The sequence below is a fragment of the Topomyia yanbarensis genome, chromosome 2 (assembly GCF_030247195.1).
Source record: "Topomyia yanbarensis strain Yona2022 chromosome 2, ASM3024719v1, whole genome shotgun sequence".
NCBI classification, from domain to species: domain Eukaryota; kingdom Metazoa; phylum Arthropoda; class Insecta; order Diptera; family Culicidae; genus Topomyia; species Topomyia yanbarensis.
The window spans coordinates 10,544,129-10,561,114 of NC_080671.1; the positions used below are offsets into that span (position 1 = coordinate 10,544,129).

General features: G+C 39.8%; 1 protein-coding gene across 1 annotated transcript in view; it reads right to left on the bottom strand.

Annotated features, from left to right (window-relative positions):
* The window catches only part of LOC131678567 (putative odorant-binding protein A10), a 104,808-nt gene extending 93,744 nt beyond the window's left edge, over positions 1–11,064 (bottom strand). Inside the window, exon 1 of the mRNA XM_058958779.1 lies at positions 10,384–11,064. Coding sequence (XP_058814762.1) covers positions 10,384–10,582 — 199 coding nt within the window. The 5' untranslated portion in view covers positions 10,583–11,064. The remainder of the gene's footprint in view (positions 1–10,383) is intronic.
* Between the last annotated feature and the right edge of the window lie 5,922 nt (positions 11,065–16,986).

Consider the following 16,986-nt stretch of genomic DNA (forward strand, 5'->3'; position numbering starts at 1 on the left):
ACGTTTTCGTCTCAACTCTACGCATTCCTAAAATAAAGACATGCAATTTTTCGGTGAGCAGTTCTATGTTTCATGTTTCTGTGTTTCCAACTTCGCTTCCTATTAACAAAGACCCTAATCCACATTACAGTACATCCATTCAAAAGTGAGCTCAATATGATAGGAAATCTGAGGATTATGATTGATTTCAGAACTCTAGAATGAGTGTCTATTGGAATATTTTCAGGCAGATATTTGATATTGATGTGATTAGACAACTATTAGATCAATACCAATAGATCAGTTACAGCTCAGGATCCCATTCCCACTACTTTTAAAAAGTTCTCATGATGTTTTAAACGGCAATGTACTGATTTGATAAATATTATTGTAATATTTAATGTAGTCAGTCAGCATCAATGAATTGTTCTCATCAATCAAATTATTATTTTTGGATGGGTGGCAAGGGGTGGGGTTGAATCCAGAAGCCTTCTCTTGGTTACGCCGTTGCTTGGAGTTATTTATATAGCTTGTCATTTTCTAAGATTTGTTTCAGATCGATCCGATGTTTGTGACTTAGAAACTTTGCAGTCATAAGGTTCGGGCAAATGAATTTTTTTGCATCGATAAGTGATCAAGTTCCATGTAGACAACTTTGAATTTTTTGGCGGTTATTTCTAGCGATTGTAGATAGAAAAAGGAAAGACGAAATTCGTTTTATCAATGTAATATTTAGCTCATTTAAATGCTTTACTACTATATTGAACAATAAATAGGCGACAAAGGGTAATCCACAAACAGCAAGCTATAACTTTTAAAGTGTTCAAAATAGGTATTTGATGTCTTCAGTAAAGTTATTCATAAAAGTAATAGCTACAAAATTGAAGACATCAGTTCAATACTTCCAAGAAAATGTATGAAAATATCTCACTCGTAGGTGGATTAATCAGCAAAAAAATAATATTAAAAGAAAGGCTATATTACAACCATCAAATTCTCCGAATATGCTATTGACATAAAATTAGCCGTTTTGGCGTTAAAAATAGATTGCCTGTTTTTTGGTCTTATTTGTGACTATGGGAAATGATGAAAATCTTTCGTCCATATTTAATGATAAATATCTCTTTTGATAATAGACCGATTTCAACAATCTATAACTCGTTCGAAAGGTATTCGTATAGGCTGTCCAAAGATATATAAAGTGTTTATCTATTATGTCAATTTTGGCAGATAATTAAAAAAAAACTGCAAAAAACACAAATTGTACACTTTCAAACATTCATATCTTGGAAACTAAACATCATAATCAAAAACAAATTAATAGCGTTCTGTCTGGGTGATAGGCTTTTCATTTAAAATTGGTTTGGATAAGATCAATTCAGCATTTGCTGGGAAATACGAATGAGAATTTGTCCGTTACATACACACACCGACACACACACAGACATTGTCCCAAATCGTCGAGCTGAGTCGATTGTTATATAAGACTCGGCCCTTCGGGCCTCGGAAAAAATCTTGAAAGTTTGAGCAAATTATATACATTTATTTTATAAGAAATGTAAAAAGTGCTCAATTCTAGGCCTCGCGAGTAGAAGACCTCGCTACCTTTACCGCCCAATTGAACTATTGAAAACTTTGCAGAAGATCTGCACTAGACTGGTTCAATTTTTGACTTTTAGCTCCACCAAGCTCTACTGATTCCTTTTATGGCCCTTAGTAATTGTGCAAATTTTGGTACCAATCGGTTGCGTCTACGGACCCTCCAAAAATTTCAAAGTTTATATGGAAATTAGTATGGAAAATCGGTTAAAATTGAAAATAAATTCTTAAAAAATCACCTCATCAATCAATTCATGAGAACACTATATATTTCTAAAGGTATTTTTCATTCGTGGAACATTGCAAGTTTGTGAAAATTCGCTGAGAAAAGTTATTAACTAAAGAAGCAGCATTGCTTCAAAACAAGTGGATTTTATTATTAATCATAGCAACCCTGTTTGAATAACAGCATCTGCCATACGGGAGCGATTGGTGGTAAGCCTAGTTTACACTTGTATAGCAATGGAGCTATTAAAACAGGGTTGCTATGATTAATAATAAAATCCACTTGTTTTGATGTCATGCTGCTTCTTTAGTTAATAACTGTTCTCAGCGAATTTTTACAAACTTAAAATGTTCTACGAATGTGTTCAGTTGAAGATCAGTACCAAAATTTGCACAATTACTAAGGGTCATAAAAGGAATCAATAAAGCCTGGTGGAGCTAAAAGTCAAAAATTGAACCAGTCTAATGTGCACTGAGGTTCGAAAGGTAAAAATTGTGCAGCTTCTGGCACTGCTCTTGATCAAAACAGGTTTATAGTGTTTCTTTACTCCAACCCTTTTAGGCAAAAATGGATTTGGAATCCCATATATTGTTTTATTGATTTTCTATAATTTATTTAGTTTATTCGAGGTTTTATTCGTGTATGACTCAAAACTGTGTTCATCTCACCTCTAATTGGGTGCCAACTTCACGTGAATTCTGCAAACCAATAAATGGTCCAACAGTGATATGTGTATAAAACGTCTCATATCACTGTTAGGTGGATTTAATCGGCTGAGATTTATTCCTTGCAAAAAGATCAAAATACGTTGAACCCAATTTTGTGAACTTCCAGTCACCAATAAGGCTGATACAAATGCTGCTCAACAGTCCATCAGCTTTTGAAAAAAATACAAATTGAAGAATATTTCGAAACTTTTAGTAGGTTGCTCAACTTGATGTAAAAATTTCTGGACGGTGGTCCTACTACACTATGTGTGTTACACACGTAACTGAACTGAATGGTGTTGTTTCTGGATCAGTGAACCTTTATTGATAATCGGTTACAAAACCCTAAAAAATATTTTGTTAGGGATAATTCAAATAGCATAATAATTCTTACATTTAGTGCATTCAGTCCAAAACAATTCAATAAGGTTTTCCCAGTGAAGTAAATTTTAGGTTATCCTAGGCTAAATAAGATAATTTAAGATATTTTCGTAGTTTTAAGTATAAGTGTAAATACCTAGCATGTAATATTTAGTTTTAAGATTTAGAATAATTCAAAATTCACTGGATGATTAAATTCAATATAATCGAAACGTCTTCCACGAAATAGAAATAGAAAGTCTTCCACGTGATCTTCACTCTTTCGCTCCAATCGTTTTTGTTCGCTGTCAATCTATATCGCCTGCAGTATCGATCCTCACCAGGATGATCAATGTGAAGGTGCGTGCGAATTGAGGGGTCGCACAACACTCCCCCCCGTACGCCGAATGTTTGCATTTCCGGCTTACTAGTCATTGCACCGAACATCTAGAATGGCCAGCTTAACTGCCGGCCTCTCGTACACGCCGTGTGCTGTTTGTACTGTCGCCCAACGTACTTGTCCGTCCGCACTTTTGTTCACTGAGATGATTCTTCCTTTTGGCCAGCAGTTTCTAGGAGCTTTTGGGTCCGCTATTAGTACAACATCATCTACCTGAATGGGTTTAATATTGTAGAACCATTTACTACGTCTTGTTATTTCCGGCAAGTAGTCCTTCACCCAATTTTTCCAAAAGATATTTGCCAGTACTTGTGAACTATGCCATGCTTTTCTAAGGGCGGTACCACTATCATCACATGTTGTATCTGGTTTTGAACCATTGGAAGAACCCAAAATAAAATGGTTCGGCGTTAGAGCTGGAGCGTTATCATCCTCGATAGGCACGTGGGTAAGTGGACGAGAGTTGACGGTATTTTCTATTTCGGCTAGCATATTACGGAAAACTTCGTCGGTTGGTAGTCTTTGAGGTTTCAAAGCATACAGGTTTCGTTTAACTGATTGAACCAGTCGCTCCCAGCATCCTCCCATATGGGGCGAGGCCGGAGGGATGAACTTCCATTCAGTTTGACTACTTGCAAATTCCCTCATAAGCATATTTTCATCGACTGCTGCTAATGATTCTCGTAGTTCGCGTTCCGTACCCAGGAAGTTAGTTCCTCGGTCACTGTGCACTTCAATAGGAACTCCTCGTCTCGCTATGAAGTTTTTTATAGCGAGTATACAGGAATTCGTGCTTAGACTGTGAGCTATTTCCAAATGTATGGCACGAGTAGTCAAGCACGTAATTAATACACCCCAACGCTTTTCGACACGTTTCCCTACTACGACGGACATAGGTCCGAAATAGTCGATTCCTACAAACGAGAATGGTCGCGTGTATGCAGCAAGCCTGGCCGTAGGCAAATCTCCCATAGCAGGTGGAATTGGTTGGACTCGTTCATTCTTACATCGTTGACAGTCTCTACGAACGGAATTGTAGGCGATTCTAATACGTGGGATGTGGAATTTTTGTTTCAGTTCGTTGATTATGGTGCTATGGTTCCTGTGATGGAATCGATCATGATAGCTTTGAATTACTAGCCGTGTGGTGTGGTGATTTCTGGGGAGGATGATAGGATTCTTGGCATCTGCGGTTGTGTATTCACATTTTTGGATACGGGTACGTAGTCGTAGTAGGCCGTCTTCATCAATCTGTGGGGTGAACCTGTACAAAGCACTGTCTTTAGGAAGCTGGTAGAACGTTTTCGATCGGATAGCTTCTTTGACTAGCTCTATTTCATCGGCGTACGCACTGTACTGAGTTAGCTTGAAAAGGATTGTTTCGGCGGCAATGAGCTCTGTCTTTAGGTATGGTCCTGAATTTCTGGGCAGCTTTGCCTGTTTTAGCTTAGCATTTCTGGGAAAACGAAGTACGCACGCAGTGAACCTAACAAGTCGGCACCATTTTGAGAAATTTTCCATTATAATGACGGGCTCAAAAACGTTGTGGATGAGTACACTTGCCCGAAGTTCCTCGTTTGTAGTTTCAACAGTTACTCGTTGTTGTACCCATAATTCTGCTGGTTCTTTTATGAAGCATGGGGCACTGAACCATCTACTGGATATTGAGAAGTTTGGTGGACGTTCCCACTTCGTACCTTCATCTGCAACGTTGTCCTTGGTGGGAATCCAGTTCCAGTCGGTTGGCTCTGTAATTTCCAATATCTCGCTCACACGACAAGCTACAAATTGACTATAGCGGCGATGGTCAGACGCCAGCCAACACAGGACATCTCGTGAATCACTCCAAAAATATCTCTGGTGAATCTTAATGGAAAGTGCATTCTCGATGCTTGTCGCCAAACGCGCCCCAATGACTGCGGCCTGCAGTTCTAGACGAGGGATCGAGACATATTTAAGCGGAGCGACTCGTGTTTTTGCCCCCACTAGAACACATTCGACATAATTGTTCTCTTCGAAGCGAAGGTATACGACAGCGGCAAAACTTGTCTCGCTGGCGTCAACGAAGGTATGTAGTTGCACCTTGGTCTGGGAGTTAGCTGATGTAAGTTGCCGATAACACCGACTCACAGAGACTGTCTCTACTCCGGGAAGAGCTTGTCGCCACCAGTTCCATTTTTTAAACTCGCTTTGCTTTATGGGTTCATCCCAGCTCACACCTGAGCGCCATACGTCTTGGAGTAGCACTTTCAAATAGGCTAAAAAATGTGCTACCAATCCAATAGGGTCGAATATAGACATTAAGATGCTCAAAAGTTCACGTTTGGTTGGGACCCTAGATCCATCCATCAAGGAAGCGTCGTACCGACTCCAATTTACCTTGAAAGTCAAACGGTCGGTGGAGGTGTTCCACCATAACCCGAGAATTTTCTCCGTCGTAAGCTCTTCTGAGAAATTGAGATCTTTTTCCTCAGTCGGGCGCTGCTTCAATTCCTGAAGAACTGGAACTGAATTTGAGAGCCAGTTTCTAATTTCGAAACCGCCCTGTGCATGAATGCGACGGATATCCTTGGCCAATTGGATAGCTTCCTCAGTGCTTTCCACACTCACAAGAAGGTCATCCACGTAGTGCTTGCGAATGATTGCATCGACTGCTCGTGGAAATTGACCGGAGAAGCGTTGGGCATTAACGTTTTTGACGTATTGAGCGCTGCTCGGTGAGCAGCAAGCTCCGAAGGTCATAACCTTCATGACAAAGGTATCTGGTTCCCTTTTATTATCTCCGTTTCGCCAAAGAAATCGTTGGCAATGTTGGTCCTGTTCCCTGATGCGCACTTGATGGAACATTTCGCGTATGTCCCCACTGATGGCGATACGGTACAGCCGAAATTGGTACAGGATGTCTGCAAGCGATGTCAACTGATCTGGTCCCTTCAAAAGAACTGAGTTCAATGAAACTCCACGAACGGTAGCTGCTGCGTCCCAAACAATGCGTATTTTTCCTGGTTTGTTCGGGTTCGTTATTGGAAATATGGGTAAATACCATACTCGGTCGGGGCGATGATCACGTTCCTGATCGGATAATTTTCGTATATACCCAGATCGCTGATAATCATTTATTTTCAGCAGAATAGCTTCGGCTAATTTAGAGTCTCTAGCCATCCGTGATTCGAGACATTGTAACCTTCGGTAGGCTAGTGCTCGGCTGTCTGGAAGCTTAATTTTGTCATACTTCCAGAGTAAACCAGTTTCATAACTGCCACCTTCAAACCGGGTCAATGAATGTAACAACGAAGTAGCCCGTTCGTCTTCAGTAGACAGCAGTATTTTGTGTGGTTTTGAAATACCTAGACTATCTAACGAGAAGTAGTTTTTCATGGCTTGCTGCAACTCGTCACAAGAGCAAACATGCAGGCTTACGTGTGCTATATCGCTTTGATTACCGCTTGTTGAAAATCCGCCGTAGATGGTCCAACCGAGCCTGGTTTTTACAGCAACTGGTTCATGATGATTTCTCTCCCTACTCTTTAAAGTATTTCCAAGGAATGCGTTATCTGCTCCAATCAGTATTCTGGGACGAGCATCCTGGTATGAGGGAAGGGGCAACTCTTTTAGATAATCGAACTGCTGTTTCATTTCGGCTGCGTTAAGCGACTGACGAGGTAGGTTTAATGCGCCAACAGTTCTGGCTCCCGATATGTTGAACAATCGATTGGTGTTTCCTTTCTCAGATATTTGAAGATTAACTGATATTGAGTCGTTTTCTACGCGACATGTTCCTCCAGTCCATTGTAACCACAATGGGTTATGCACCCCATTCAATTGAAGCTGATCGACAAGTTCGTGATCCAAAAGTGTCTGGGATGAGCCATCATCCAGAAGCGCGTACGTGTCTATTGTTTTGTTGGTACCATACAATGTAACGGGCACTATTCGAAATAGAACAGATGTCGATGTAGACCGATGAGTGTTGTGTGAAACCGGTTGGGCTGGCTGAACGGCGTTGTCAACTACAGTGCTTCCATTGTTTTTGGAAGGGTTGTGCAACAGCTCGTGATGTTTATATGTACATCCATTTTTCCCACATCGCCTTTTGGTCGTACAGTCCTCGGTGTGACGTTTTAGACACTTCCTACAATATCCGTACTCTTTAACTACGGCCCACCTACTGTCGTATGTAAGTTCAAGGAAACGGTTACAATCCGCTGCCGATTTACACGCGCCTCTACAAACCATGCACGTCACATGCTGGATGGACGTTGCATGATTAGCGTCAAAGTGTTTCATAGAAGAGCTTTCTATCGGCTGTTCAAATTCATTTGGTTCTGAGTGTGTGTTGACAAACGCATTTGACTTTCCAAATTTCCCGGCTCCTATTCCAATTTTGGTAACGGTGCTTGCGGCCTCAGCGAGGGCGTAGATCCAAGACGAGAACTCTGCGAGGGTAGTACGTGGCAAGGTCTGCTGATGCTTTGCCCAATCCAATTTGATGGACGCGGGTAGCTTTTCAATTAGCTCATGTAGAAGGGACACATTATACAAATAATCTCGTAGTCCGCAAGCCTCTATTGTCGACCGTACATTCTCCACTGCTATTGCAAAATCTATCAGCTGATCTAGCTTATCGGAACGAAGGGCTGGAAATGCAGCTATTTTACTGATCATTGTCTGTACAATCGCTACTGGCTGACCGAATAGCAGTTTGAGTGTTCTGATTACTCCAGGGACGTTATTAGGATGTATGAGTTGGCCTTTCACAGCTTCAAGGGCTCTGCCTTTTAAACATTTAGAGAGTCGAAACACATTTTCATCGTTCGAATATCCACAGAGCAGAGTTGTGTGAGTGTACGTAGCGAAGAATAGTGGCCAGTCGTCTGGATTACCATAGAATTGAGGCAATTCTTTCGGAACCGATTGTCGCGCTGCTAACTGTGCTCGTGAAGGCAAGTCCAGCTGTAGATCGGTCGTTGGAGATCGAGTTTTGCCGTGTTCGTCTTCACATTGTGAATGCGAATTACTAGCGCTGGGAGCGTATCCATCTAAATGCCAGCGGGGCTCTGTTGCGGATCTATTTTCCTCTTGGGCTACCTGATCTACTTTTCCAGTTTCCAGGTTCGTTTTATTTAACCAGCTTCTAACATTCTCTAGGGATCTGTCGTCGCTTACGCAGCTCGAACCAGCCTCACTCATCATTTCTTTTCTTAAAGCGAATTTCTTCTTAATATATTCGCGTTTTCGCAACTCTTCTGCTTCTTGAAGAGCTCGTTCTTCCTCCAACTGTTCCAGCTCCAGTTGTATTAGATTTCTCGACGTTCTATCACTTCGTACGGTGTTTTTACTCAGCTGTGCTGTATGGTGGGACCTTGATCGTGCGCGCTCTGGCGCAGCCGACTGCTGTTGCATGCTTGTGCTGGCAAAATATTCTATAGCAGGTTCTTGTGATTGTGTCGTGGCTTGTACACATGTTTGACATCTCCATGGGTTATTGCCTACAACCTTCGTCAAACCGATGCAAGAGAAGTTATGTAACATCGCACACACATTACAGCTTACAGTATCCCTCATATCAACAAGTCGACAAAGTGAGCAGGAACGTGCCGTAGTAAGGCGGTTTGTAGTGCCTGTGGAATGAAGCTTGCCGAGGTTCGAAGTTTCCTTATTTTCTGCGTTTGCATGTGAGGACACGCTCGCATTGGATGAAACTCTTCTATCCGACATATTATCCAGAGTTTCCGTAAATGGTTTTGTAAATTGTTACACACGTAACTGAACTGAATGGTGTTGTTTCTGGATCAGTGAACCTTTATTGATAATCGGTTACAAAACCCTAAAAAAATATTTTGTTAGGGATAATTCAAATAGCATAATAATTCTTACATTTAGTGCATTCAGTCCAAAACAATTCAATAAGGTTTTCCCAGTGAAGTAAATTTTAGGTTATCCTAGGCTAAATAAGATAATTTAAGATATTTTCGTAGTTTTAAGTATAAGTGTAAATACCTAGCATGTAATATTTAGTTTTAAGATTTAGAATAATTCAAAATTCACTGGATGATTAAATTCAATATAATCGAAACGTCTTCCACGAAATAGAAATAGAAAGTCTTCCACGTGATCTTCACTCTTTCGCTCCAATCGTTTTTGTTCGCTGTCAATCTATATCGCCTGCAGTATCGATCCTCACCAGGATGATCAATGTGAAGGTGCGTGCGAATTGAGGGGTCGCACAACAATGTGGTAATGAATGTTTTTACATTTTTCTTTATCACATATGTGATCCTGAAAATTATCTTGTTTATCATAAAAAATTCAGAATTGTCGATGGATACAATATTATGTTAAATAGATATAAAGTAGGTATTAAAATCACATTCAACACTGTGCTTCATAGGAAAAACGACCGAAATGTACATCTTAGAAGATCACAGCTCATCGTTCACCATAATCGCCGGTTAACCGATTCTGTCTAATATAGGACAACCGTCATTTTATTTTCCTTAGGCATGTCGAAACTATAATACTATTCTAACGACTCTTTAGTTTATCCCATATAGCTACTCATGCTAGCAGCTAGCAATAGCAGCTGAAATAACATGCGGAACTGAAGACGCACAAGCTACACACACACAATAAAATAATAGCTTTACTCGGGGAGAGAGCAAAGAACTGCATAAAACACATGCTTGTTCCCATAGGACATCCATGGGTACAAGGGTAACAAATATGCAAATGGGGTTGCCTTCCGTGCGTAATCTGATGCAAACAAATTTCAGTGTTCATATGCCAGAAACTTTAAGGCAAAGAAAATAAAATAATAGCATATCTGACACTTGAAAATGCTATTCACTATTCACTACCCTGTGGTTTGGAGCATTTCGTGTTACACGAAGGCACTGGAATGGAAGCAAGAAATGAAATATTTCTCTATGAAAGTGTAAAAATGTAATTACGTTCATACAGCCATTTCCGCTACTACTGCTAGCAAAAATCCAAAAGCATTTCATTACGATGACTCGAATGAAAACAACCTTAAACGTGGTCAAATCGCTAATGCGTCATCCTCCCAAAGTCACATCGACATCAAACCATCATCCACATCCACATCCACCTACCTTTCAGCTGCCGACCCAACTGATCGCACGGACTTTTCTCCAGTACGCACATAATCTGCCGGCTGACGATGACCTGATTGTTGAGCAGCCGGTTAAGATTCTGGCTGTCGTTGGCCTCCGCCGGCTGTGGCCAGCCCAGCAGCATAAGCACGACGATAATCGCCACCGTCGACAGCATAACCAGCTTCGCTGAACTCATCGTTTTCAATCTTCAAAACACACTGATTCGCACCGATTATCGAATTAAGCTCCTTCCTCGTTCGTGCACACTACTGCGGGTAAGATTCAAGGAACTATGCTCGGCTGGATTTATTATGGTAAGTATACACAATCACTCAAGGGCCGCTCCTCCGGCAGGCATTAAATTAGGCGCAATTATGCTGTTGATTGCGAATGATCTCGTACTTTCAATTTCACTTGCACTGATACAGCACGCTTTTCTCAGATGATATACACTGTTGATTCGATTAGCTGGATGAAGCAACACACAATCTACAGGAAGTTGGTCAATCACCGACCCGGATACAGCCGCTGATAGCGAAATCGTGACTATTCACGTGATATGAAGCCCGAATGATATGATTATTTATTACGCATAACACCCGCTTAGATTCAACAACACACCAACTGGGCGGAAGACTTCCCAAGTCTCTCGACGGTCAACAGTAGACTGAGTTTCGCTTTGACGGTGTGTTATGTTTTATGCTTTCTTCTGGATCCCTCCGAATATAACGGAATCAGCTTTCTCCGAATGAGAATGGGAAAACTGGTGAGAAAAAGGACGAGACCAATCTAAACGAGAGAGAATTCTCGCCATGCAGGACCACATGGTCGTCCGGAATCACGTGGAATAAAATGGGACAGTTCAAAACAACTGTCTAAAACAGCCTGAATACCGCCGCCTGACTGTCTGTGCCATATGTATGCCTCTCAATGCGGAGTATAGTAGCGAGTCGAGATCACTAACTTGTTGTTTTCCACCTGCTGCCACCCACTTTTCCTTCAGTGGGGATGTCTGTAGTGGAATGGCACTGCAGAGAGATTCGTTCGGTCTTATGAAATCTCAGTGACCTGTGCCGACGCACGGGCTTAGTTGGTTATGATGATTAGCCAAGAAGGGAGTATGGCATGTGTTCCTCGATTGTAGACGATGTTAAGTAATTCGAGACAGATAGGATGATCAGTGATGTAGCCAGGGAGCGTTTTCCCGTCGGTTTTAGTAAATATCCAAAATTTATGTGTAGATGGTGCATGACGAATTTTTACGGCGAATGAAATGTTTTGGAAAAATTACACTAGTTAATCATATTTCTAATGAATGTGAATTTACATTTGTGAGATATGGGAATTGTACATAAATACATTTAAGGCTCAAGTTACTTTCTTTGAGCATGTGTTAGAATTGAGCGCTAGGTAGTATGCGTAGGAAAAATTGTATACAGCTTTGCCGCCGATTTATCCTATTAAACATTCATTAAATTCTAAAAGAAGAAAATCAGTCGATTTATTAGATTATCAGGATCCATTTCATGCAAAATAGTTGGTGGTAAAACAATTGACCGGGTGGAATGGTGCTTTTGAAAAAGTGGCTGTGGTTTTTTCACTACGCAGTTGTGTTGCGTGCCCCCGCCACTTTTTCAAAAGCACTATTCCACCCTGTCAATTGTTTTTCCACCAACTATTTTGCATGAAATTAATCCTGATAATCTAATAAATCGACTGATTTTCTTCTTTTAGAGTTTAACAAATGCTTTATATGGATAAACCGGTAACAAAGTTGAACGCATTTTTTCTAACGTATACTATCAAGCGTTCAATTCGTGTAGACGCTCATCGAAACTTCTTTGAACCTTAAAAAATCATCTTCCTTTTCGAGAGCTGTTGCTAATCGCTTCCGGAAGGTGCACGTTGTACAATGTTTAAATCCAAACCCAAGTAACAATTTTGGTTATATTAAAGTTTTATAGCGTTTAATAAAACTAATATTTAAAACCTCCCATGCTAGCTTTATGGTCTTATGTACTTCCTGGAAGCTGCTATAAACCCATGTTATGACAAATTGGCCCAGTTTTATTGTAATCAGTAGAGCTTGTTATGCAAACTATCATAGGAGTAATAGTTTTATTACAGTTTTATTCTACTCTTTAGATGTGATATTAAACCAACAGCATAAAACCTTCTCCTGACCTAGCAGTGTGGAAAACCACTATATGAGTGCTATTAAACCATCATAAAACTGTGTAAAATCTTCCTGAAGAAGTTCATAAAACTTCTTATGCTATCCATGTTAGAACTTTCAGTTTTAACCTAAATTTTTTCACTAATTAGTTGTATTCAATAAAATTTTATCGTGGTTTTATTCCTTGACATCACATGATCATCGAACAAAATGCCATATTGTAAGGTATATATTTTTTCAGAATAGTGATTAAAAGACTTTTATTATTGTTCATAACACACCCATGCGTGTTTGAAGGCATGCCGTTAAGGATTTATGGTGAAACATCATGAAAGAGCAACGCAAAATAAATGCGCCCCATGAATTCTACTAAAAAGAGCATTCGGTAATATTTTTCTGCAAATATTGAAACAACACTTAACCAAGTTTTAGTAAAAAATGTTAAATGTTTTGTTAAAAAGTGCAGATTCTTTCAAAAAAATGTCTCAAAACGTTTGATTCCACCCTTCATACGAACAAGAAGGGCATATTTGAGAATAGGGTTGCCACCTCTTGAGAGGCTTTGATCCGGAGATTTTTACTGACCTGGAGAGTGGTGGATTTTCAGTGGAACTAGACAGAAATTGAAATCAAAACGATTGCTCGGCATTTTAGAGCACTTTAATCGTTTTTAACTACTACGTTCAAGTAAAGCTATAATTTAATCTGGTGTAGTATTTAACTTCCCCGTCTAAGTGCCACGAATACAAAAGCATCTGCTACTCTCGCTTTGGAGGATAAGTCAAACGAGCATTGCTCTCCTCCACAACTAACAGGCAAGGGCGAGTAAAGGAGTCGCAACAAAGGGGCAAAACTCACCTCCCTACCCAATAATTACGGATCGCTGCAGGAGTAACAACAACACCGGAAGAACTCGTTTGATGTTGACCTAGCCAGTTGGATCAGAATAAATCTACAATACCTTGGTGCAGCTATCACCAGCTCCACTAACAGTGAATTGATTTAGTAAAATTGCAGCAAAATAACTTTTTTATGCCATTTTCAGCGACTTAGTGGTATGCAACATTTCAATTGTAGCATATAGTGAAATATTACTTCCCTTAATTTGTAGTAAATTTGATTTGTTTTTCGTTTTCATTTCTTTGTGAAAGAAATCAGACATATTTGGTAAACTTATCTTCGCCTTCTTGAAACGAAGGGTTAGTCTGGCAAAATAAATCTGAACCAGAGTAATAGTTAACATAGACTCATTAAATATTTTGTATAGAATAAAAATTGAGATTATGCGTCTTCCCACCAAACCCGGAGAAATTGATATAAAACCCGGATGCCCGGAGATCGTTTCCAAAAACCGGAGTCTCCGGGCCAAACCCGGAGGGGTGGCAACCCTATTTGAGAAATTTTACTTTGCAATTTGCTATTTTTGCTTCAAGGCGACATTTTTTTTAAATAAAACTTGGTATACTTGAATAATTCTTTCATAAAACAATTCCTCCTAAAACGGTCATAACTGAGCAATTCATATAGCAAGCGTGTTTATCATGGCACTTCTGCATCTATGTTGAGAGTGACAAGTTTTATGCTGGACTAAATCACAGCTTGCTGGTTTTGATTATGTTGACAGTGACTTTGTCCAAGATGGTAAATGGAAGGTGGGGGATTTTACTATGTAACGGTGCGGTTGTCAAGTTTGAGTAGCGCAATAGATTAAAATACACACACTGAATACTCGCCATCTCTATAGTGTGTTCACCATTTACTGTCAGTGTCATTCCAATCGAGCACGAGATTTGTCAATAGTCCTCGTTCGATAAAGATTCGCAGATATTTTCTTTAAATTATGTTCTGAAATCTAGGGACAGATCTTGAGATGCATTTTTAAAAATCAACGAAATTAAACATTCACTTTCCATCGAAACAGGAATTTGAAATGCATTTTGCGTTGCGTGTAAGACGTCAAAGCCCTGCCCCAAACTAATTCTACTCCAACAAAGTTTCGAACGAAGTAGATCAGCGTAAGACGCTTGTTGAACAAATGTTTCGGCAAAAGAGTGTAAGTTGATGCAATAATGGAAATGAAATGCGTTTTTTCAAATTGGATTCAAATTTGTTATGCATTTCTAGAGTGATCTGACTCTAGACCGAAGTGCATTTGTATGAGCATATTGTTTATAGTACTAAAACGCAAATGGGCTTCCTTTTTTTGTAATATAATGTGAGAAGTGGTTCTCAAAATTGTTGCAACGGCTGTTTTGGTCGGCAAAGTCAATTTTTGTAAACAGCCAAAAAAACAAATCATTGCAACCCTCTCGTGATTGACAATTGCAACAGCACGCACAGCTCTCACCTTTATTTACCATCTTGATAATCATCCTAGAAAAACGAGAAAAACAAACCAATCCTCCTGTCAGCGGTTGTTCAGAAATTCTTATTATCCTGCAAAGACGAAATAATCCTGACTTGGTTCGTCTTCTGCTTTGGGTCACAAGAAATTGAGGAAGAATTCCATTTCCAAATGGAATTTTCGAAGTAACTTAGTTGCACTACAGTTACTATATTACATGCAAGTAAGCAATAAGATTCCTAGCTTCTGATGGCAATTTTATAACTCCTTAGTATCGCTCATGCCTTTCATAAGAGTAATTATTTTAAAGAGGTTTTAATATAGACATTCCAAAACCTGAATACGTGCAATAATCTCCGATAAAACTGTCTTATAACTTAATTTCTTGTCGTATGTTAGTTTTGTTCCAGTTTTAACCAAGTATATAGAACCGTTTCACAACCATTATATAAACTTGTAACCTAAAGCTTTATCGTGGAAGTCATAACATAGTTTTATAGTGAAATTTAGGAACAAATGAAATGACAGCTGCATAAAACCATAATAAAATCACCGGTTTCAAGGATTCCTTCATAAAACCAGGATAAAACAATGATAAATCCCCGAGGCATTATAATTGTTACTTGGGAAGATATCATCAATTTGTTTTGTCAGCAGAGAAAAAGATTAGCTGATTTTTATGAAGTGAGTGCTTCAATCGACTTACGAGTTTTAATTTTCTTCAATAACCGTGATTTGTTATCAGCATTCATAAATCGCGCATACGTCTTATATCCAAGGTTTTTGGCAGTATGAACACCCATTTTTTCTCCTTTTTGACCGGGCTCCGTTCAGCCGTATTAGAACGGCATTCGCATTTCTTCCGGGTACGTGTGTACGACCAAGGATGCAAAATGCCGAGCTTTTCTGAGGCGGTATTTGTTCTGCCTACATTCTCATTTCTCTTTTGAAGCTGCTGTCGTTCGCTATTGCAGGACGCCCAGCGCTGTACGGCAGTCTGTAAGCAAAGCAGTACCATGACAAAGAAATACTGCCCCCAGTACAGCCACCAGACGCGAGCGGTACAGCTTCTCTTTCCTTATTTTACACTTTTTAATATTGTTAATCTATTCAATATTTTCAATCACAAACGACGACAATAAATGCGGTTCGTTTACGCCACGACCGGCATCAACGCTTTCGAGTGCGGGCCTCTCCCTTTGACTACGCAGAGAAAAGTGTACAAAGCGAGAGAACAAACTTTACTACGCCACACTCTCACCGAACAGTCGGAGTACAGCAGCAAAACAAAAATGTATACTACTGCTCTAGGGGAAAATGTACTCGGGTTGGCTACCGCAAGAGCAGTAGCTATGCGTCGCTGTAGCGGGCTGTATGGCTTGTGCAAATGTAAATAGACCAAAAAAATGTGGTTTACCAGTACCTTTGGCATCCCTGTGTACGACAGTTTAACACTTTTCCAAGCTATGTTTAAATAAAACACTCCCAACTAACAACGAAAGCTGAACAAGCCTTTAATCAGAGAGAACAAGCTGAACAAGAACTGTTTAAGCCATTATCCAGCTAAATTCCCTAGTAACAATTGAAGTTTTATAGCACGCTACAAGTGCAATCTAAGTTTTATCAGTGGCTATAAAACTATCATAAAACTACAATTGTTACTAGGGATTGTTTGTTGGGCTGTTCTTTCCAACACATTTACCGACCGAACTATATTATTTATGGTTACTCCGGCACGTAAAAAACCGACAACAGCTGACTCATTGCCCTTTTGTTTTGATATCTATAAATTTATTCAACACTGTTTTCATCTGACATGAGCTATCCAATGCTGCCAAATATTGTGAATGGTGAAGTAATAAATATAGAGTCAGTCCACTGGCGATAACCACAGATAACAGACGTTTAGGCTAGAACAAAATTTCTTCAAAAACCTGTGTAAACTTTCAAATTAATAAACGTTGGAAATCCGTGTTTCACTATTGCCATCTGCGCAACTGTTTGCTACACGTGTTTGACAGCCGCACTCTAACTGCATTGTATCGATCACTGCGCCATCTGCAAACGTTTGCCAAACGTG